The following is a 23,623-nucleotide window of genomic DNA, read 5'->3' as shown; positions in this document are numbered from 1 at the left end:
TTCCTATCTCACATATTTTAATTCCACTGAACCATCCTAGACTAGTTAGTTATACAGCCTGTATCTTTTAAGAATAAGAACGACCTCTTAAATAACTTAAGTGCTGCCTTCCTGAAAGTTTTGGGCTGGCCCTGTGTGATATTTTGTATCCCAACAGGGCTTCCTTTGCTGCAGCACCTTGCAGCCTGACTATGACCCATAGGACAAAGAAAGGAGATGCTCAGTGGGAGACCTTTCACACAGTGGAGCTGCCTTGCCACAAATATTCTATCACTGCCTGAATTCATTGACCCTCCCACTCCAGTGGATTCTAGCCTGTGGTTCCCACTGCTACAGGAGATGCATTGTTCTGCCCTGGCTGCTTATCTTTTCCTGTACTAAGGGCCCAGAAGTGGTCTTCTGCCAAAGACTGCAAGGAAATGGGAGATAGCAGCCCTGTCTCTCCTTCAAGCAGCCTTATCTAAGGAAGATTTAAAATAGACTCTCTTTCCAAGGCTCAATACAGAGGACCGTGGTTGTCTGGGGCACCAATCTACCTTGTCATTGTCCCAGCCTCCACCTTATCACGGGGCCCTTTCCCACATTTCTTCTTATTTTTTATTGGTCCTTCTTGGGATGATCTTTTGAAGATCTCATTCTAAACTATGGCTCATCCATCACGGAGACACTGTATCTAGATGCAGTAAGAAATCTCTTTTAAGAGTAAGTTCTAAGCAAAGTCGCCTGGATGAGCCGTTTTTCAGAGGCGGTGATGTGCTTTCATGCCTCTCAAATTACAGAGTAATCTGCAGCAGGACTCTGTTATGAATTGGCATATTAAGAGGGGACACCTGTCACTGGGAACTTCTCAGGGCTGCCATCGGCTATACTGGGACTGAGGGGCACCTCTGTACAGATGGCAGGAGTCACCAGCCAGGCAAGGAAGGGAAGTGGAACAGAACCAGGCAGCAGGATTCCGGCACTCAGCAAGCATCAGCCAAGTACCCAGCTGGCCTTTTCACGGTCTCCACCCTTCAGCTCTGTATTCATTAGGAAATCTTTTTTTCCTTTCTCACAGAGATAGAAATCTTTCTTCCAGACATGGCAAGTGTCAGGGTTCATGTCCTTCATTCAGTCTGAACGTTTGCCAAACAAGAGATAAACAAAGTATTGTGACTGGAGGGGGGAGGCGAAGGAGCCAGAAAGGCTGCATAGAACCGGATGTGCTGACGTCTGGGTATCAGGACAGAAATCCAGGAATTCCAGGGAGAAGTGCATTAGAAGAAAGGACTTCCAGATGCCCACCGAAGTGGCACACCTCCCGAATCTTACATTTGCCCCTGGGCTTTAGGACAGGCTGTTGTCCAACCAGTTTGGCCACTGCCACAATGCAGTTGCTGCTGAGGGAGGAGGGAGGCTCCTGTGAACAACTCCAGGAGCCATCCTCCACCTCAGTGCCTTCAGGCGCCTGCTTTTTCTATGCTGGGAAAACTCCACCCCAGTTGTCTTCTAGCTGTTGGCAGTCAGTGGGCTTTTAAGGGCAGCTCAGATGTCCCTTCAGTGGAGAGATATTTCCCCACCTACCCCAGCCCCTCTCTGCTATGACATTTATCACAATCTAACAAAGGAAAGTTTCTCCCCATTCACTTCACTGTTATCTGTCTTCTCTTAGCTTGAAGCTCCTCCACAAGGGCATAGCGAATCTCTGCCTTATAAAAAGGCAGACTTTTATCTAATGCCCAGACACTTAAAACAATGCCTAGCACAGGTCGATTCTTACTCTGTATTGTTAGATCAATGGTGAAGAGGTAAGTTGGTGGATATATACGGATTGATTAATGAGTAGATGGGATGGAGGAGGAGGGACGAAGAGGAGGACAGGAAGGTGTGGGCCTTTACTGAGAACAGAATTATGGAAAACATTGGTCGTGGAACTGAATGACACAGGTAACTTGTGAGCTTATTGCCTACACTTTTGAATCTGACTTCCAGATCACGTGACTGTCTCAGGGCCAACTGGTTTTGCTTCCATTCTTATTGACTCAGTCAAGCACAACAGAGCATGTCTTTCTGCACAACATGGCTTATCTGTTTACTTCCTCTGGGCGTCCTATACCCTCAGAAATGTCTTTTTACCCAAAACACCCCAAATGAATCACCTCCTGGAACCTAGTATTGCCAAAGGTCGGAAAACATGAATGAATGTCTGACTCGCTGAAGACGGATGGGATGGGTCACGTGAAGGTTGATACCTACCGTGGCTGGGAATGCAGGGAAGGTGGGCAGAGGAGCCGGTGAAGGAAGCCAGGCTCCTTCCCACCAAGCAGCTCCACTAGTAGTTTGAAGTGATTAAGTCACCACAGCCCTGGTGAGTGTGTGACTGATACATAAATATGCAATTCAGAGCAAATCTTAATGGTCTTAAATTGTTCATGTTTTAGCTGTCGCTTCTTTCCCAGAAAATTGGAAGTTGACAAGTAGTGAAATCAGTTTTTCACATGTGTTTTATCTGAGACACCCAAGCCTTCAGTCTGTGGTACCCATTGCTATACATACAGTTCCCACACCAGCAGTTATCTTCCATACTAAGTAAAATCTGGATCCTGGATCAGGGTACTGGATCAGAACAAACTTTGGTATCTGTGCTGAATAATGTACATCTATTTATCTATTTGCTGAGAATTGGGTGTGATGTTTATATAATGTTTGTGTGTGTGTATGTGTCTGTCTGTGTTTGATTCTCTCTCTCTCTCTCTCTCTCTCTCTCTCTCTCTCTCTCTCTGTGTGTGTGTGTGTGTGTGTCTGTGTCTGTGTCTGTGTCTGTGTCTGTCTATATCTATGTCTATGTCTCATGTCTTCTTGTCCAGGCCAAAGTCTTATCCCTTGGCTCATGGGTACATATAGGTGAAGTCTGGTTTCCAGCTTCTTAGTATTAAAGGAAAAATGGTCCAGCAGCTGTTTCTGTTTAGCAGTGATTATCTTTGGGATTGTGAGTATTTAGAATTTTTCCTTTTTTTTTTTTATTTATCTGTAATGTGTGACTTCTTTCTACATTAATTGTATGTTAAGGGAAAGAATGCAGTAAGTTTAAATTCTAAGTATAATAAGCATAAAAATGCCCTCGTTATTACTATGAAGAGAAGGGATGATTCTTTTGGCTTTAGTATGATAGTCATGGAAGAATTTATATACCTAGGGACACATCTGTCAGTTGGGGAAAAGCTGTGGATACCTCTGGGTAATGTTAGCCTTTTGACTTGCCCTCCATTCCCTTGGCTTCCTGAGACATGGCCTTGTTGGATCCTCCTGTGTCATTTGGTTTACAATGGACCTAAGGTGGTTTAAGCAGCCTGCCTGACCCTAAACATTGGCGGGCAGCCTGGGCCTGATCTGGCCTTGGATTTGAGACCATGGAACCCATACCCCAGGGAAGGTGGGAGGCAGAACAGCCGGCAGAGTTGCAAGCAGAGATGTTGCTCTTGTAGTTTGTGTAGTCCTGCCTCTCAATGGGATGCTTCTACACAGGAGATACCCAGGTGAGTGGCAGGCAGACTGAGTGTGATAAGAGCTTTCAACATGGCAATTATTTTGAGTTAACATAAATCCTCTTGAAAAAGTTCAAAAATGATTATTCCCTGGATTCCTTGGACCATCATGTCTGTTGTTAGAATTCACACTGGTTGTCAGACTGTAATCTAAACGTCTTCTTTCCATCTAAGAGACTACCTAAAAGAGCATTCAGAAGAATACTTCATGGCGATCCATTGACATCCTTATGAACATGCCTAGTCAGGTGACTTGATTAAGATGTGACTAATCCATCACAGGGATATGGCTTCTACTCCCGGAGTCTCTCTTGTTACAATGTCTTGGCAACCAAATGAATAGTTTCCCATGGCCAGATTTATCATTTTACAGGTTTTCATGATTCAGAGTTAACGGTTAACGTGTGTGTGTGTGTGTGTGTGTGTGTGTGTGTGTGTGTGTGTGTGTGTGTTATCTATCAGAAACCCTTGCCTTATTTTTTTTCGTTTTTCAAATTATAAATCCCATAGTTTTTATTTTGGCAGACCTTAAGAATTACTTAGAGGATCCAGGAAATATTATGATCTTCGGGCTTGTGTCTCTGAAACCCCAAACATGGGAGAGCCACAAACTTGCCTGAAGTTTGGAGAGGTTGAGCATGAGAGAGGTTGGACTTGCCGTCTCTTCTTATAGCATCAATTTAGACAGCTCAATTTTATATATGAGCCTTCCCACATATAATTTCTTTTACCAAAAAAAGAAAATTCTGGAAAGGAAAATGGCTAAAGGAGGGAGAAAAGGAGGACTTAGTGCTGCTTATAGTCGCTCTGCACCGGTCAGAAATGTTATCAAGTGAGGTGGAGCCTCTGCTCTCACAAGTCACCCATTTATAATGAGTTCTTTCACATCATGCAAGTCAGTTCATTGGCATAAATCACTAGTCTTCATGCAAATGTTGTACTCACTGGAGGAAATGACTGGGCTATGCTGAGGTAGTTGGGGAAATGGCCTTTACCTGGCAATGTTGTACAACCATAGAAGAAGGGATTGTAGATTCCATGCTGCAGAACCAAACAAACTGATCACTGCAGCTATGGTGAGGCATTTGCAGAGGTTATTTGGGTGAAGGCTGGGAGGGGAGGTGAACATGGCATTTCCACTCTCTGAGTCAGGGATGATTTCTTGGAAACCTGTCATTGTCAAATCCAATTATGTACAGGTAGAATGTCAACTCTGACAGAATGAAACCAATGCGCTCTCTCTCTCTCTCTCTCTCTCTCTCTCTCTCTCTCTCTCTCTCTCTCTGTGTGTGTGTGTGTGTGTGTGTGTGTGTGTTTAATGAAATCCTGCTTTACTATCAGGTTCTATGTTCACAAATGTTAATAATTTTTTCATTAAAAACAAATCTCTTATTTTCACATGCATGCACGCATGTGCATACACACACCTGGTTATGCTTCATTTGGGTGAAATTATTTAATTAGTGCATTAAAAGAGAAAGCTGCTTGCTGCCATTGTATATTTTCAAAAGGGAAGGGAGAGACTGAGGAAGCAGAGATCCCTTCTGGCTTTACCTCTGTCTCACTGCGCCTTTCAAAGCACCTCAGACTTGGGTTTCCAACTTGTAAATGGAGATTATTAAATTAGCTTCTCCAGTTGTCAGAGAGTCACTCAAAGGTTGCAGATTCTTTGCAAATAAAAATGCCTTGCTGGGGGAGCTCCAGTTAATTATAAATGAGGAGTGGAAGGCTGGCAGCTAGCAGAGACAGAGAAAGCCCTTGTGGTTTTGATTTACTGGGCTTATTTTCTTTCTTTCTTGTTTTTTCCTCCTTGACTTTGCTTTTTCTGAGTGATTTGTTGTTGTTGTTGTGGTTGTTGTTGTTGTTGTTGTTGTTGGAGTGAACAGCTATTCATGTGCAATCCAGTGTGCCTTCTGAAATATTTGTGTTTGGGGCTAGCCGGGCCTTCCTTTGGCTCCTCAATCTGCCCTCCCTTTAGGGATTCCTTCCAACAAGTTCTAAAGAAGGCATATAATGATCAGTTAAGAAGATGATCACCTTTCCTGGCCTGGCACTTAGGGAAATACAAATAAAAAAACCACAATCAGATACCATGCCACATCCACTAGGGTGGCCACCATTGACATAATAGACCATAACACTTCTGGCAAGAGTTAGAGAAAGTGTAACGAGGCTTCATTGAAGGTGGGAACTTAAAATTGCTCAGATAATTGTGAATACAGTTTGCCAATTCTTCAAGATGACAAAGTTTTCATGTGATGCCATGATGCTTTTGCTAGGTATATGCCTAAGAGAAATGATAGCATAGATCTACATAAAATCTTGAATCTAAACATTGAAATTAGAATTCTTCAAAAGAACAGAGAGTCTAAATATCTACCAGCTGATAAATGCACAAATATGATACGTCCCTACCATGGAATATTTCTCAGCAATAAGTATAAACATTCAAGAGACTGATGTATGTATGTATGCTGCAGCATAAATAAACAGTGCCATTATTTCACGGGAAAGAAGCTAGTTTCAAAAGATTATATTTTGCATGGTTCCTTTATGTGAAATGTCCAAATTAGGCAAAACCAACAGAGACAGAAAGATTAGTGGTTGTCAGGGTATGTGAGCTTGGGCTATGAGAAGTCACTGTTCATGCTCATGAGTTTAGTGGGGGTGTCTAAAATTAGTGGTGATTGTGAAATTCTGACTATATTAAGAGCTAGTGAATTATATGCTTTGGAAGGGTGGGTTCTATGCTATGTGAATTATCTTAACAAAGCTGTTGTCACAAAATTCAAACACACATGGAGCTTAGAATTCTGGGCTCTTTCATTGCCTTTGTAGTGTGCTACAAAAAGATCAGCACACATGCAGAATAGCTTGTTAGAGTTTGCTGCCTCCATTCCGTTCTGTTTATTTTATTGTTAAGAGAGAGAAAGATGTGTGTTGCTTGACCTTACCGTCTTCACTGCTACAATATTTAGATAGGGACAAGGATAAGGCAGTAGCTGGAAACCTTGAGGGAGATGCTCAGTTTGAAGAATTTGCATTCTTGACTGGTGCTATGGAATAACTCACGGTTGGAAGGAGAGCTCAACCAGGAGGAACAAAGCCAGGCATGGGAGCATCCGCTTATAATTCCAGCACTGGCGAGGTAGAGGGAGGCTGCAACAGGTAGATCCCTGGGGCTTGCCAGCCACCAGTCTACCCTTTTTGGTGAACTCTGGGCTGGCCAACAAAAGACCCTGTCTCACAAAACAAAGTAAATAGCACCAAAAAACTACCAACTCTTCCCCCCTCCTCCCCTCCCTCCCCCCCCCCGCAAAAAAAGAAGATTCAGAGGTGTGAACTTATATAAAATAACTACAAACAATGTTACACTTTGAGTTTCTAATTAAGACTCTAAATCATGGACCTTTAATGGTGGTGAAATTATCTTCCTATGAAGGTCTTGGGACCACATTTTGTTTTAGGGGGAAAATGTTTGTTCTTACTCCTAAATTTAAAAAAAAATTTTTTAATTTAAAAAATTAAAACAAATACCCATGGTTCTTTTTATAGCCTTTTTATAAGTTGTTTTTTTCTGTTTGTGTGATTTAAGGACTTTAAAAAAGAGAAACATCTCAGTGTTTGTTAAGTCTGATGATATTTCTGGTTAGTGTGTGGATTCTATATATTTAACGCTATTATAGTGGGTATTACAGTGAAGGGAATTGTGGTCATGGTTCATATCTGTTGGTCGTGTGTGTGTGTGTGTGTGTGTGTGTGTGTGTGTGTGTGTGTGTGTGTGTAAGGTTGGGTTTGTGAGTCAGCATACTCACCTGGTAGTTCCTGATCATCACCTAAGTGGCTTTCATATGGCACGTGTATTGTGTCCTTTGTAAACCAGTGTTCTCTAGATTGTAGCTGGTGACTGTGTTTATGGGTTGGAATCCAAAGGATGGTGACTGGCAGGCAGCCTCTTGACAAACAAATTTTTTTTTTCTTCCTTCTGACCTGCTGTGTTTGCTGTCTCCAGGAAGATCTGCCTGCACTGCAAGTGTCCCCAGGAGGAGCACATGGTAACAGTGATGCCGCTGGAGATGGAGAAGACCATCAGCAAGCTCATGTTTGACTTCCAGAGGAGTTCAACCTCAGACGACGACTCGGGCTGTGCTTTGGAAGAGTATGCCTGGGTTCCCCCAGGGCTGAAGCCTGAGCAGGTAGCCATCTTCCTGGGAGCCTTCCCATGCCTTTAACTTTAAATGGTGTCTTTCCAGTGTTTCCACACCCCAGCTTAGAAGGGCAAGGTGGCTCTGCTGACTCAGGGGTTGTGTGGCAATAAATGAGTTAAAGATATTCTAGTCCCCGATGGGAAATGGAGCCAAGCCTAGAATAATCCATCACTAATTCATTCTGAATTATCAGTATCAACTGTTTGTAGACTATCTGGAAACATCACAGAAATGATGAATGTTAAACGTTATGTTTTGGAGTACAGGGAGAAAAAGCACCATCGCACCAACATGAGTCATCACATTCAGTCTTTATAAAGCAGTGGTTCTCAGCCTGTGGGCCATGACCCCTTCAAGGGTCACAGAGTAGATATTTGCATAACGATGTATAACAGTAGCAAAGTTACAGTTATGAAGTAGCGACAAGATAATTTTATGCTTGGGGGTCACCACAACATGAGGAACTGTATTAAAGGGTTGCAGCATTAGGAAAGTTGAGAATTGCTGTTATAAAGGCAAATGAGTACTTGCCTTTCTCTCAACAGTGTATGCTATCTTTAAATATTAAGTTTGACCTTCCTTTATAAAGGCATTGCCTTTCCCTAAGATATTCCTGGCACCACTCACAGCCTGTAAACATTACTGGCCCAATCAGAACATCTTTTCTCTTTGCTTCTTTCTGTTTTGAATTCTTCCCCATGGATAGCAGGCATTGTCTTTCATTGCTTGGTACTTGGTGTCTTCTCTTCCCCAGTGAGCCTAACAACACATCTATGAGCTGGAGCCTCTTACTGTCTCCCTGATAATGACTTTCAGAGACAGCTAGGATCTTAAAAGTGTTAACTACTATTGTCTTCCCCTGAACCACTAAATTCGTGAGAGAGTTCTGTGTCTGGTGAAGTATTTAGAAGCTCAAATGGCATGGCTTTATGTGTCAGAAACTTTAAGTGTGATAATGCTTTCAGGAAAAGTACTTTGTAATTAAGACCCAAGAATCCACTAATAACTAGAGAAGTGGTTCTTCTATAGAGTCCCTGATTAGCCATTTTCCATTTTCTCTGTCTATTGTCCTGCTTTCATTTCAAGTTTCCGTGATAAAATACTCTAAAGGGGATGGGGTGCAGTGCTGCAGAGGAAAGGTTTATTTTAGCTCACAATTCCAGCTCATGTTGCAGAGAAGACTCTGCAGCGGCAGAAGCTTTGAGACAGCTAGTCATATCACATCTACAGTCAAGAGCCGAGAGAAAATGAATATGCGTGTGCTTAGCGCGGTGTCTCCACCCTTATGCTATCCAGGACTCTGCCTAGCAAACGGCACCTCCCTCAGTGGGCTGGGTACTTCCACACCAATTAACTTAATTGAGGCATGCCCACCAGCCAACCCAGTGCAGACAATTCCTCATAGTAACTCTTCCCAGGTGATTCTAAATTGTATCAACTTGACTGTTAATGCTATCCCATCCATTTTGCTGTACCAAATTGCTGTCTTCTAGGTATGGTTTGTCTAGCCAGAGAAATATCATATAAATGTAGGAATTTTCATATGTAAGTCTATATTTCTTTTTTTGCAGCGCTAGAGATTGAACCAATAGCGTTGTGTGCTCCGGCTAAGTGTTATACCACTGAGCTACAACCCCAGCCCGCCAGTTTAGATTGTCAGCTAAAATATTTGAGGCTCTAGAAGTTTTATTCCTGCAGAGATACAATTGCATGGGATTGAGCAGTAGCTGTTTTCTTCAGACACTACCTGATGCTGGCATCCTCTGTTACTGCTAAGCTTCTCACGTTGTTTCCCTATGTGTGCTTCAGCCTTGTGATCTCTTTTTCTCTTCACACATGGAAAAATACCTTGAGTGAGAAACAGTCACAGAGAACCTTTCTATGGGAGTCAAAAGGCAGTGCTTTCTTAGGATAGTAGCAGAACAACAACAACAAACCGCTTTCTCACCGCTTGTGGGTTGAGAGTCTTTATTTCTTTTACTCTCTCTAAAGATTGCATTCTTGAAGAATTAACCTTAAAAGGAGGGGGATATTTATCGAGGTGTTCAGAGAGAGTGCTGCTGACGGAATGTCACTGACATAGCTGCTGCTCTGAGCGATGAGTCTGTGTACCTGGGTAGATCTGGGAGCTTATGTCATTTTCCTGCTGACCTCATTTCCAGAAGCTTCTTTTTGGTCCATCTGTGTCACCATTATTCTTCACCTAGACAGCGTCGCTTCCTGCCGAATTAAGCCCTGAATCTTCCAACCTTTCTGCTTAAGTAGATTTATTCTCTAAGGCCGCAAACTGTCTCCAGTGGTGCTCAGATTGCAGGAAAACTTTCTGCACATGCTGACTGAAGAAAGCAGGCAGTTAGAGAAGTTAGGATCTTGGTTAAACCCACCAGTTCTAATTACAAATGACTGTCAGCACTTGACTCATTCAGCTGTTCTGGGGAAATGTTAAATGGAAGTTTGTAAGTATATTTTGAAAGAAAATGATAAACACTGTTAAACAAATGGTGGGAAGTATGCCAGGTAAAAGGGTGCGCCCCTTTCTAGCGGTTGTTCTTCAGGACATCTTTGTTCCCAGCACTCATGGGACCTCTCTGATGCACATAACTAGAAAGGAAAAGCGCCCTCCAGAGACAGACTATCAGGCTATTTGGACAGTTCCATATTTGCTCAATAAAATGTGAGTCCTACTATTTAAAAGTCTTTGAAGAGGTCACGTTGCGTGATAGAAATAGGTTTCAGGTTTGAAATATTGAGATCTTTTAGAGTCTATTATTTACAAATATATTTGTGGGTTTAAAGATTTTTGAAGAGATGTCTGGTATGCACTTAGATTTAAAAAAAAAAAAAAGCCCTAAATGCCTTCCCTTAATGAAAGCCCTGTTGTTAATATCATGTTAGTTGTCTATGAATTGAGAGAAACCAATTTTCTATCAAAGAAATTACGGTGAATATGAAAAATGCTTCTGACTAGAGGCAAAATATTAAAGACTAATTAGGGTGGAGAGTAATGTTCTTTAATTTTGGTTTGGAATCTTTCCTCTCTCTCTCCACAAACGTAGAGCTGACGGTATACCTTCAGGTGATATTCTTTATTACTCTTTCTCTTGAGTAGGTCCTTCAATGTAATGGAATGCATGTGAAATTCATCTCACATTCAGGGAGGTATTCTTGACTGGGCATTTAGTTTCATAAAAAATCGGTGAGCTTCAAAACGGACCCTTCTCACACTAGTGTAGAAGTGGTAAATGAAACAGATGAAGTTGGAAAGGTGGTCACCTCGTGATTCCAAATGACTCAAAACTCATTGGTGGTGATTATTCAAATCCTCTGCTTCAGCTCACTCAATATTAAGGAGTTTGATATCATTTGGAGAATCCTAAGATAGCCAGCCAGAAAGCTGCAAACTCTACTGTTGCGTGTAATATTAAAAAACAATCCATGCTAACGCCGCCGGCCTAGCGGGCGGTCTCGGTCTGTTCTGTTCCCAGCCCAGTATGGAACCTGAGACCACGACCACATGTTTTCCCTTGCCAACGCTTCTTCAGAACTCCGAGTTAGCCCACTCCTACCTGTGGCTGAGTTTTGCCAAACCCCACTCAGCACTCCCAAATTTCTGCTGTGAGTCGGGGCACACTCTCGAAAACCCATGCTCTGCATAGTTACCATTCCCTGGAGCTTAGTTGAATCTCAGCGAAGTGGAAAACACCAGACAATCTTAGTTTGTAGTCAATAGATAACACAATCGCTGGGTGCAGAATCTAGCATCCTAAATTCACCAACTATTCTATGTTAGAAATCTTCTGGAGTATCCCGGTGGGTTCTGCTACCCGAACTAACTGGCCCCGGCTCACATCTTGGTTGCCTTGCTCCCACTGTCCAAAAGGAAGTCTCCTCCACCTGCCTTCCCTCTATCTCTCTCAGGACCGGAAGATCTGCCTCCTTCTTGCCCAATGATTGGCTTCTTGTCTTTATTAGGGGAAAAGTTCACTACACTCTATTCTCAGGAGGCTGCTGGAAGTCAGTTTTAAGGCTCCGGTTCTCATTCAGACTCAGTTAATAATTGTAGCCATCTTCTATAAATGCTTTTTGACAAGGTTATAATAGAAAATCATAAACAAGGCAAATAAAGTGAATAGCAAGCAAGATTTCTCCCTGTCGGCATGTCTAGATGGATAATTCTTATTTTAGGAGAAGTTCAATGTATTATAGAATGGCTAGCAGCACCCCTCACCTCCACCTACCAGATGCCAGGAGCATCTCTCAGTTGTGTCTTCAACATTGCCACATGTTTCTAAAGAATTAAATCGCAATTGGATGAAAGTCATGTTAAAAGTTGGAGTGTGGGGACAAAAGAGATGGCTCAGTGGCTAACAGCTTTTGTTGCTCTTGCAGAGGACCCAGATTCTGTTCCCAGCATCTGGTCGTGGCTCACAAACACTCATAACCCCAGTTCCATGGGATCTGATCCCCTCTTGTGACCACTGCAGGCTCCAGGCACACACATAGTACACATACATACATGTAAGCAAAATACTCATATATCCAAAATAAAATAAACATATCTCTAGACAGAGAGGTACTTGGAGTGTGTCTCACCAGGAATTTGCTGCAACTAAGACAAAAGAGGATGGCTGTCCTTAGCTCATCCAACACTCATCATACTTTGGCTCCTGCATACCAATTGCTATCTTGTAATATGCTCAAGTGCTTAAAAGAGTACTAGAGTTGTGACCCACTCACTGTTTTTGAGGCTGCCCCTGACTTCTCCACTAAGTCAAAACAAGGAGCCTGTTCTGAGTGATTCCCCAGCTTGGGAATAACTTTCTTCCTCTTTTATAAAGGGGAGAGTCTGGGTCAAAAAAGAAAGAAAGTGGGAGCTGGAGAGACGGCACTGTGGTTAGGAACACTTGCTTCTCAATTACAAGTACCCGAGTTTGGATGCCAGCACCCATGTCTGGTGGCTCACAAGCACCTATAACTCCAGCCCCAAGGGATCCAAAGTGATCGTCTGCCCTCTGCAACCACATGTGTGCCTGTACTCACACAGACATGTGCCACACACACACACACACACACACACACACAAAATAAAACAAACATTTTCTAAAAGAAAACAAGAAGCATCTAAACCAGCAACTGAAAATCCTTTCCACCAAAGGGAGAAAACTGTATCCCAAACTTTTTAGTATCATCAAGTATCTGTATAGAGAGAGCCAGTGTCTTTTGTGTAGATTTGGAGGAAAGTGTATGGTGATATACTCTACCTGCCTGACATGGCCCTTTCTTTTCTTGTATTGTGAACATTTTTCAGTATCCATTTACTTCAGAGCAAGTTCTCTTCTGAAATTAGGTTTTCCCTTGTCTAACCTGAAGTGTCACCCACCATGAGGAATCTGAAACATTTGGAAGTCTATGACGGGGGCGGGGGGGTGGTGGTGGTGGAAGGAGTCAATTCTCTAAAGGACTGACAGATTCTAACAGTGTATGAGTGGAACTCTGAGATAGTAAACAGCCTGAAAAGTAACCAGATGATGATCCAGGACAAAAGAGAATGGCCACTACTGATGTAAGGAGCTCAAGGCTCGATTTGACCACCGCTTTGTTGTTAGTTTATGGTACAATAACAGTAGCTAACTCTGTGGATCTTGTAAATATCCCTGCTTCTCCCCTTAAGAACAGCCCTGGAAGAGGAGTGTCCCATGAGAGATAGCCAAAGGCTTTTGTTCATTATGACAAACTGCCATCCTGTGAGGTTGTAACTGCACATTATCAGGTAGTCTTCCTTAGGTATACAAGGCAATATTGTTTGTATTATTTCTCCTTTGGCTGCCCCTTGAAAATCTGAATGGCTTCCTGCTATCTCCCGAATGTCCTTTTCATTGACATTTTGGACAGCCCAAGTATCCACAACAGAGTCTCACATATAAATATGCCAAATCCTTAATCTCTAACGTTAGTAAGTAATCTTCCCTTGACCTTAACTTTGTCCCAGTGCATAAAGTGGAAAGTCAGTTATTTTTTCCAGATCATTCCACATTCTCTTCAGACTATCCAAGCAAGAATGAAAAACAGATGCCAGGGGTAATTGCCCACTTTTTGACTTTTGAAGCATTCTTCCAACGGAAAAAAAAAACACCCAATACTTCCCGGAGATGAAGTGAGTTAGACGGTTTTAGCCTTTATAAAATTACCTCTATTGAGAGATTAAAAATCCTTTTTGTTCCCTTGTTCATGATCTTTGCCTATGCATTAATCATCAGAGTAAATGTCCTCAGAGACATTTTTGATCAGCTATGATTTCAAGGTCTGGTCCCCAGTTATAAGCTTTGTAACGAAGTCTTGCAACTTCCTTTAATGTGTATCAAACTCACAGCTGGATATTTATTTGTATCATGAATTCCTTAATATTTCACTCCCCTCACTTGGCTTTAGCACTTGTATAGGCGGAGACCTTGCCTGCTCTTTTCTTTAGGAAACGATGCCAACACCAGGCTATAGTGCCCAGTGCCTATGAGCACCAAACAAGACACTGTTAAGAGTCAGGCAGACAGAGTTCCCAGCAGAAGGAAAAGTGTTCATGGATACATAATATCAAAAGGATGATTTTTTTTCCTGAGAGATTGTTTCTTATCTCTTGTTTTCATCCCCTGTGCTTCCTGTGAATATATGCACTCTAGGCAGATTCCCTAGCCATCTTAGTCACACTAGACTTTGTTAGGCTGCACCAGGGTGGGAGAGGCGAACATGCTTACAGTAAAGCCTCTGCTCTAGTGTAGACCTGAATCAGCACTGCTGGCTCCAAGACCAGGGTCTGGAGCAGTGGGGGAGAAGCTGAGGGCTGGCAGAAGATCACTGTTTCCCAACTAAGGCATCATCTGTGTCTGAGTCGAAGTCTCTGGCTCTGTAAAGCTGTGGCCTGCAAAAGCAGCAGCCCATCCCAGTGGGGATCCTTGCTTCTGCAGTCAGACACATCTGGATGCCTGACTTGTCACTTTCTGACCTCAGGAAATTATTCAGCTCCCAGGAGCCTAGGTTTCCCCTTAAGGAGGAGGATGGTGGTGATGGCAGTGTTATTTGGCTTCCAGTATATAGACTTGTGTGCTTACCACCATTTTGTGTGTGTGTGTGTGTGTGTGTGTGTGTGTGTGCCTGTGTGCATGTATGCATGTTCGTATAAGTGGGTACACGTGTGTGGAGCTCAGAGGACAACCTTGGATGTCCTCAGATGTAAACCACTATGTTGTTTATTTGTTTGTTTGTTTTGTTTTGTTTCACATAGTCTCTCACTAGCCTGGAGTTTGGTAAGTAGGCTAGACTGTCTGGACAGCAACCCCGAGGGATCCACCTGTCTCTGCTTTCCCATTGCTCAGTTCTAAGCACCTGCCACCATACCTACCACTCTAGGCCTACTCTGTCCTGGGGCTCGAACTCAGGTCCTCACACTTGCAAAACAAGCACTATGCTGATGGAGCTGTAACTCCAGCCTCGCCACCATTTAAAAAATTATTATCTTGTAAGTTTTTGTGCAAGGATGTATTAAATGTTGAGCATAGTTCCAGTCATCCTCTCTTTTCTTGCCTTTCCTCATCTTCATAGTTCTTCCTCTCCTAGGCCATTTTTCTTCTTCCTTCATGTCATATGATTTTATGTAGCTATATAAAACCTAGGATCCATAAGTGAGAGAAAACATAAAATAGTTTTCTTTTGGAGACTGATTTAATTTTTATTATCTCCAGTTCCAACCACTTTCTTGCAAATGACTTAACTGTTCTTTTTTATGGCTAAAAAAATCCATTGGGTATATAAAATATATTCTATTTTCTTTATCTTTCCCTCTGCTGTAGGATAAATAGGTTGGGCCCATAACTTAGCAATTATAAGCAGTGCCATGGTAATCATCAATGTACAAGGATCTCTGTCGTGTGCTGACTTAGAGTCCTTTGCTTGTCACCACCATTTTTAACAATGTTATTTGGTTTCCATTGTAGAAATGAGTTAACAAGGCTTAGAGAAGTTAAATAACTTGCAGATAGCCAGACCCTGGAATCAACATGTTCAGACTTGTCAGTTCCAGGACTGGCCTGGCTCTGAATGAAGATGTATAAAGCACATAGACATTGCTCAATCAAATAGTTGCTTCTTTGCCACCCTTCCTGGAAGATGCTATCGACTAAATGACTACTACTGCTTGGAGTTGACTCACAGAGGCAAGAGTAATGTTTGACTGTCCAGGAAAGAGCAAGGTTAGGTGGAGATGTAGGAGAGGGAACAAGCATAGGATTTTATGGGAACCCTGGGTTTCAATTTCTTCTCAGCTCTCTCCGAGGTTGTGTAGCTCAGTATCCCTCTGGAGTATGGCACTAGCTTGATGCAGAAGGGCTTAAACAGAAAAACTTCAAGTCTTCCCAGTACAGGACTCTGCTCTTCAGCTGCTGTGTCTGAGGGATATTGATGCCATCAGAGTGAGGTCACCTAGGGCTGCAAGAATGGATTCTTTCTCTCTACTCACTTAAGGAATAATAAGGCAAGAAAAGCAAGGTCTCAGAGCTCAACCATATTCTACTAAAAACAGAAGCAAAAGTAAACACACACACACCACCACCACACATACACGGCACAGACACATACAGCACAGACACACACACACACACACACACCCCACACCACACATACACAGCACAGACACATACACACAGCACAGACACACACACTCCACACATATACACACTACTCCACACACACACACACACACACACCCCACCACACCTACACAGCACAGACACATATACTCCACACACATACACACTACATGCACAGCACACTACACACACACAAAGAGACAGACATCCCAGGGTGGAGAGACAGAGCTGCCCGCATCTGCTTTGAGGATCAGGGAGGGGTTCTTTAATGTTGGGGAATTGGATGAGCTCTCTTCTTCTTTCAGAATGGGAAGCCCACCAAGTCTTTATTTTGAAAGAGAAGAATCAGAAAGCTGGTCATCTTAAATGTTTAAGTGAAATTAAATGTTTACATATATTAATCTACCTAAAGCCTCTTTTCCTGGATTGCCTGCTTGCTGGAGATATGTCTGACTCCTGTGACTGCCCAACTTAATGCTCATCATTTTCCCTGACCCCACTGTGTCTGAGCTGCTTGACAAGGGCCCAGGCAGAGCCACCTGATTCTGGATTATCCAGTGCAGCAAGCGAGCTTCAGGACCATCCACTTAGGAAATGAAAGCCACCGTACACCTTTCTTGGTGCTTGTGATCTTGCAGTCTTGGCTTCATACCCTAGAAGCCCTTAGGAACCAGTCTCTGGAACATTCTCAGTAGGTTACCGGGGTGTCTGCCCACTATGAAGAGTGTTCTACATACCTTTCTGAGTGGAAGGAAAATCAACAGGTCAGCAGGAGGCATCTGTCTGGCCCCTCATTTTACACTGTGTAGCCATTGTCTGAAATGGCTGGTCGGTGAGCTTACTGGGACCATATTACTCAATGTTTCTCACTAATGAATGTGTAAAAAAAAAATAAATGGAAGCATAGCCTACAAAATAATGTAGAAAAGACATGGCTATCAGACATTTTATTTATTAATTTACTTCTTTAGTAGATATTTATTATATACTAAGTATACCTCAGCTTTTGTTTGAGCACTGGGGATAAAACAACTGAAAAAGACAATTAAAGTTTCTACTATACTGTAGTTGTAAGAATGATGATGGAAAATTAAGAAACAAATACATGATAAAAATAAGTCCAGATTTTTAGTCTTTAAGAAAGTGTGATAATATCCATAATAGTGAATAATGGTGTCAGACAGCCCCCCACATTTCACTTTTGCCTTATTCAAACTACCTATATAAGACTAGGAACTGATTCCAGTGTCATGAATATGGTCCTGAGTATTGAAAAGTTGGCTCCTTTGGCCTGATCTCTGAGGAAGTGGCTGTTGAGATGCTGCTGAATGTCATGAAGACATCTATCTGCTTTGCAACACCAACCTAGTTTGTGTGTTCATTTGAGTGAAGCTTAGAAATGAAATGAGATTGGCACTTACTTTATACAAAAGCATTTGAAGAGAACATTGACGGATAATTTGGGGAGAAGTGAAAAGAGATCAAGGCATCCTTAGGCACAAGGGCTAGGAGGACTCACTGCCTTGTCTGTTTACTCTCTAGTGCCGGGATGTTTCTGTGGTGTATGGGAGTAGGGCAGCTAAGAACACTTCCTCAGAGTGGGCTATGGAAGCCCTAAACGGCAATTGCCACATGCTGGACTTATAGCAGACAAATACCCCTTTTATCATCTGCTCTGCCTTCTAAAGTACAAGCCTATTATACGGGGTTCTGTTTTCTTCTTCACCACTATAAGCTCACAGCCCATTATCAGGTTCATGCTTACCATCTATAATCAGCTGTTGCATGAACAAACAACTGTATTCAATGCCCCCTCATAAGTGTTGAGATTCAAAGATGATCAGCAAATAGAACAAGAAGCTGGTAAGCCAAGAACCAGAACTACAATCTCCTATCTGTCTTGCCTCATCCCAAGACACTGGGCTTTTATCCTCCACTCTGCCTCTCCCTGGGTGCTCCACCCGGGAGATCAGGTGTAGTGAAAGAGTAGAACAGTGTACCTTCAACCAGCTTTATCTCTGTGGGCTGGAACTCTCCCCTAAGCTCGGGTTGGCCTTGGTGACTAAGAAGTGTTCCCATCATTACAGGAAGCAGCTCAGTCCACCCTTCTAAGACTTGTCCCCATTGTCAATGTCTTATTTTCTTTGGTTCTCCGCCATCTCTCATCCCATCCTTACTCCTCGTCAGGCTCTTCTGTTCCTGGTATAGTCATATATCTGGGCATCAGCAGGGACTTTGAATCTCAACATTTATGAGGGGGGCATTAAATTCAATTGTTTATTCATGCAACAGCTGGTTAATGATGGTAAACATGCATTTGAAGTTGGGCTTTGAGCTTATAGTGGTGAAAAAGAAAACACAGAACCCTGTATAATAGGTTCATACTTTAGAAGCTGGAGCAGACAATAAAAGGGCTATTTGTCTGTTAGAAGTCATCTGGGACATATATGCTTAGTGACAACCATCTTCCAAGCACTATCCTATTCACTAAAGGAAGGCATGGATAAAGACAGTGTCTCTATCCTTGTGCAGGAGACAGCCTACTTGAGAAGACCGATGGGTTAAACCTCTGTAAAAACTATCATTAGACTTGCCAACCACCTCTAGAATGGTGTTTTCATCTCATTACTCCAGCAGTATATGCTGAGCTCCAGATGAAATGCCATGGCTGTAGTGAGCTGTGTGCTTCTGCAACTGAACTGGTAGATTCTGTTCTCCCCAAAGCTGTAGTTCCTTCTTAAGCTTCGCTGTCATTCACCCCGATGGTCTCAGTGTGGTTCCAGAGATGTATGGGGTAAGGGAGGCAAGAAGGAGACAGGAGGAGACTGCTAAGCAATCTCCTCTGTAGTTCTCAGGAAATTTGTCACGTGAGCAGTGTGTGTTTATCTTGGCTCCAAAGAGGCCCTGATGTCATTGGATGAAGATGGGAAATATGCATGTATGTGCAGCATTTAACACAACAGCCTGTTAATAAATTTGTCTTCAACAGAGTTTTCAAAGATGAGGCTAGAACCTGGGTTCCCAGGCTTCAGGGCCTCTGCCAGATGAAGTCAGCAACAACGTGGCTTCCACCAGCAGGGACTTGTCAAAGCTCATGGACAGAATGTGAGGCCCGGGAAAGCCAAGGAGCATTTGCAAGGGCAGGATGGAGCCTGCTGTTGGAGTTCTCAGCTCTCAATACAAATAGCTCTAGCCTTCTCCATGAATGCATCTTCAGGTGCCAAGGAGTGAGTGTGGGCCCCAGGACTTAGACTTCCCTATGTGATTTCACAGTACACACACTCTCTGCTAACTGAGCTGGGAAGAAAGCTGACTTATTCTCAAGATGACCTGCTCAATCTTAGGACTTGGGAACTATTTTTGGTAACTATGGGATGGCTAGATGAGTCCACCATCAAATCATCAGGTAACTACCTTCCTTCCTCATCTTTCTGCCTCTCTCCCTATTCACTTATCCATCCTCTCAAGCATTTAACCATTCATTCCTTCAATTGTTGTTTATTAAGTACACATTATGCACATGTCATTAGTCTAGGTGGCTCCTTTCCAGATGCAATAGGACACTCCCAGTCTTATGATTTTTACTTTATGTACCATAGTGAGTTTCTACCTCTCAGGGAGATATAGAGGGAAGACCCACACTGACTTCGATTTCTGGGCTTATCATGTTTGGTTTCTAACATCAAGTGCCTGTCCTTCCAGGCTGGACTGGAACCCCTCTAGGCTCATAGCTTTGACATGTTTGCACTGGAGCCCCTCTAGGCTCATAGCTTTGACATGTTTGCACTGGAGCACCTCTAGGCTCATAGCTTTGATATGTTTGCACTGTGTTCAGATCCTGCCTGTGCTACTGTCTGATGTTGGCCATGTGAATTTACCTTCATAGACTTTTTAACTCATCCTCTGCAAGTAAGAATGTCATCACCTAACTGTAGCATAGTTATAAGGATTCAGAGGGATAATGTCTTAGGGACTGATGCTTTCAAAATGACTACTGTTTACAATGGTAGGAAATCACTCAGATGTTTGTCAGCAAGTGAATGGATTAACAAATGAGTTCCATTCGTGTGAGATGCTACTATCTGCAATACAAGGGAGCAAAGTTTTGATATATACAACAACGTGGATGGATTTCATATCATTATGCCAAAAAAAACCCCAAAATCCTGAGACAAAAAGGTATAAACATTATAATTCCATTCACATAAAACTCTGGAAAGTGCAAATACACAGTGACAGCAGGCCAGTGGTCACTTGGAGGTCAGGTGGTATGGGAAGTAGATAGGGGAAAAAAAAAAGACCAAACTTCAGGAGGTGATAGGTGGGCTCACTGTCTTAGATATGCCAATACAAGTATGAGAGTATACATATGTTAATCAGTTCTATATGTACTTTAAATATGAGTAGTTTGTCATGTGTCAAATACCCTGGTGAGGTGAGGTGAAATTGCTCTTCAGCAAACAGGAAGGCCTGCCGGTGAAATCCTCTGAAGTTTCTATGACTTGCTTCAGGAAGTAATTGAGCCAATTACTTCTGGCCAATTACCGTCAGAAAGACCAACTCAATATTAATTATGCACAATAAAAAGAGGAAATGAAGGCAGGGACTCAACAGCATCCAAATGGACAGTACTAAAACCTCAGTCCCACAAACTTGCTCATTCCATCATCTGTAAATTCCTGAGAGAGATGTGTAATATGTAGTTGGCACTCAGTAACTAATGATTCTAGCTGTTATGGGATGGAAGTTAGGAAGATTGATTAAGATCTTAGTCAGAAAAGCTGAGGATTCCAGAATTTTCACTTACAAAAAGATAAATCCATAGGCTGGGAGCTGGAAAGGAGCCAGGGCTAGCATACAGGTATACAGTCCTGTGCACTGCACAAAGGTGCCTGGGTGAAGGCGCTGTGGGAAACTGATTCTCACTTGGGCTGTGGTGACTTCAGGAAGAAGTGCATGGTTTGACATATGACACCACACAGCTTCCCTGGCTGATGCAGGGCTCCATCTGCTCTCATTGTGACTTCCGTTTTCTCACTTGTTGTTGGGATGCCCTATATCTCAAACTTACATGAAAGCCTAGGAGTAGGAACATTGACTTCCCTACCACCTCAGGGTCCCTGGGAAACTCAACTCCAGCACTTTCAGAGAATCCTACAAAAAAGAGATGACATCTCCATCCTTACTGGTATCGCCCGAGGGGGTTATGATTTCCTTCAAAATCGATGACCCAGTCTCTGTTGCATGTTCCATCTTTCTGCAAATTGTTGTAGGTACCACACACTCTGAATAGAGAGCATGATAGGAAGGACCTCAATGTCTACCAGCTAATTTCCACAGCCATTTGGTGTCTGTCTGTCTGTCTGTCTGTCTGTCTGTCTGTCTGTCTGTCTGTCTCTCTCTCTCTCTCTCTCTCTCTCTCTCTCTCTCTCGGTGTGGGTGTGTCTGTCTGTCTGTGTATGTGTGTCTGTGTCTTAAGGAGAGAGATGTAGATACATTTGAGGCCAGGCTTTGAAATTTCCATCTCTTGTTGGATGCCATTACTGAGTGTCACCAGTCAATAGTTTGTCTTGATGATGGATGGGCTGTAAGTACCTGCTCTGCTGAGATATAGTCACTGGGCAGTCCTTCCGAAACAAATTGGCTGTAAAGCGTGCCTTTGGATTAGCCACACTGGAAACCTCACCCAGTTTTGCCACTCTTGATCAGAGGGAGGTTAGGTTTTCCTTTCTAATCTAAAATGAAAACAAGGAATCTTGCCTAATGGAATAACCAACTGATATCTGGCATTTCAGGGACCTCTAGAATTATTATTGCTGGGAGATGGTCAGCAGTTGATGTGAATATGTTTTTCTAGGCAAGGCCTAACTAAGGAAACAGAATGAAAATTAAAGTCTCAAAATCTCGTCCAGAGGTGGCAGAGCAGGAACAGTAGACTCCAAGGGCATAAGCAGAGAGATCGAGAACAGAACCCACAAAGCCCAAGCCTTACATCCGACAGTCAGGACAGTCTGAGAAAGGACCAAACATGCCCCATTTCAGATTGTCAGAGGTAAAGAACAGATGGCTCACATCGCCTCTCTTCTTGTGATGTCAAGGGAAAGTCTTCAGTTTCCCAATGGCCACTTGCACTGGGAGGATATGAAATTGGTTTTTCCTATAAGTTGTAAAACAAGAATAAACAAGACAGTGTTTGCAGTTCAGAGCAGAATGGTGGTAAGAGACCATGAAAAATAATTACCACTGTCGTGCGTGTTCCATCATCTCTGTGACGTTTATCGTTTTGACCTATCAAAGCCACAAAGAGTCATCTTATGGTGGTTATAGATTTGTTTCTCTTTGTATTTCAGCTTTTTTTTTCCTGAAGCTATTTTGAGATGCTTGAAAGTTCATGATTGCATTAGATATTAAACAGATTGTTACTTTTATTACTTTTATTTTGGAACAACTTTGTTTTTTTTTTTTCTTTTTTTGGCAGTAGTAAAGATCGAACATAGGGCCTCAGGCATTCAAATAAACTCTCTTCCACTGAGCAATGGCCTCTCATTTCTCATTGGGGGGGGTGGCACTTAACTTATTTTAACATAAAAATAATTTTCATAATTTTTAAAAATACTTGTGGACACTCATGTATAGTTTCACAGAGCCTGGCAACGTAAGGATTTTGATACTGACTGGCAGCTGGTGGTATATATATATATATATATATATCTCCCACCTTACATGACAGAAGGGCAAGACTAGGTATGAGCACAGTGCTCCCAATTGCAGGGAACAGAAGAGAGTGAGCTCACTCTTCTGGACACCTCAAACATCAGCATTGATGTATTCACCCCGGCCTGAACATCTCCCACCAGCACTACCACCCATCATTGTTGCCTTGAGTATCATTTCTGGTGCTTCAATTTGGGGACCACACTCATCGTAAGGTGTCACTTTTGAAGTACTCCAAATCCCCTTCAGCCCCAGCATCTTTTACTTGAGGTACTTACCGGTGACTTGTTTCCTTACTTGTTTTACCAATTGTCCTGTTATTTAGAATATTTACTTCCAGAGTGATGGTGACCTTATGAGGTACATGTTTGACTGTGATTGCCTAGCAGTCCCATGGAAGATGCTTTCTCCCATCTTAATTACCCTGAATCTCAACATACTTCTAAACAGTCTCACTGGGTTGTGAGTTTATATTTGCTCAAGTCTGTGCATGTGTTAGTTTCTCTTAGTGTGTGTGTGTGTGTGTGTGTGTGTGTGTGTG

At 42.6% G+C, this 23,623-nt stretch overlaps 1 protein-coding gene across 4 annotated transcripts in view; it reads left to right on the top strand.

The window, feature by feature from the left end:
• Prickle2 (prickle planar cell polarity protein 2) overlaps window positions 1-23,623 on the top strand; it is a 327,581-nt gene that overhangs the window by 233,335 nt on the left and 70,623 nt on the right. For all 4 annotated transcript variants that reach the window (XM_021190348.2, XM_021190347.2, XM_029534978.1 and 1 more), the window contains one exon: window positions 7,537-7,720. In XM_021190348.2, coding sequence (XP_021046007.1) covers window positions 7,577-7,720 — 144 coding nt within the window. In that variant the 5' untranslated portion in view covers window positions 7,537-7,576. The remainder of the gene's footprint in view (window positions 1-7,536; window positions 7,721-23,623) is intronic.

This window comes from Mus pahari, chromosome 2, assembly GCF_900095145.1.
Source record: "Mus pahari chromosome 2, PAHARI_EIJ_v1.1, whole genome shotgun sequence".
In the NCBI taxonomy this organism is placed as follows: domain Eukaryota; kingdom Metazoa; phylum Chordata; class Mammalia; order Rodentia; family Muridae; genus Mus; species Mus pahari.
The sequence above is the reverse complement of the archived record's forward strand: the minus strand, read 5'-3'. Positions and strand labels throughout refer to the sequence as shown.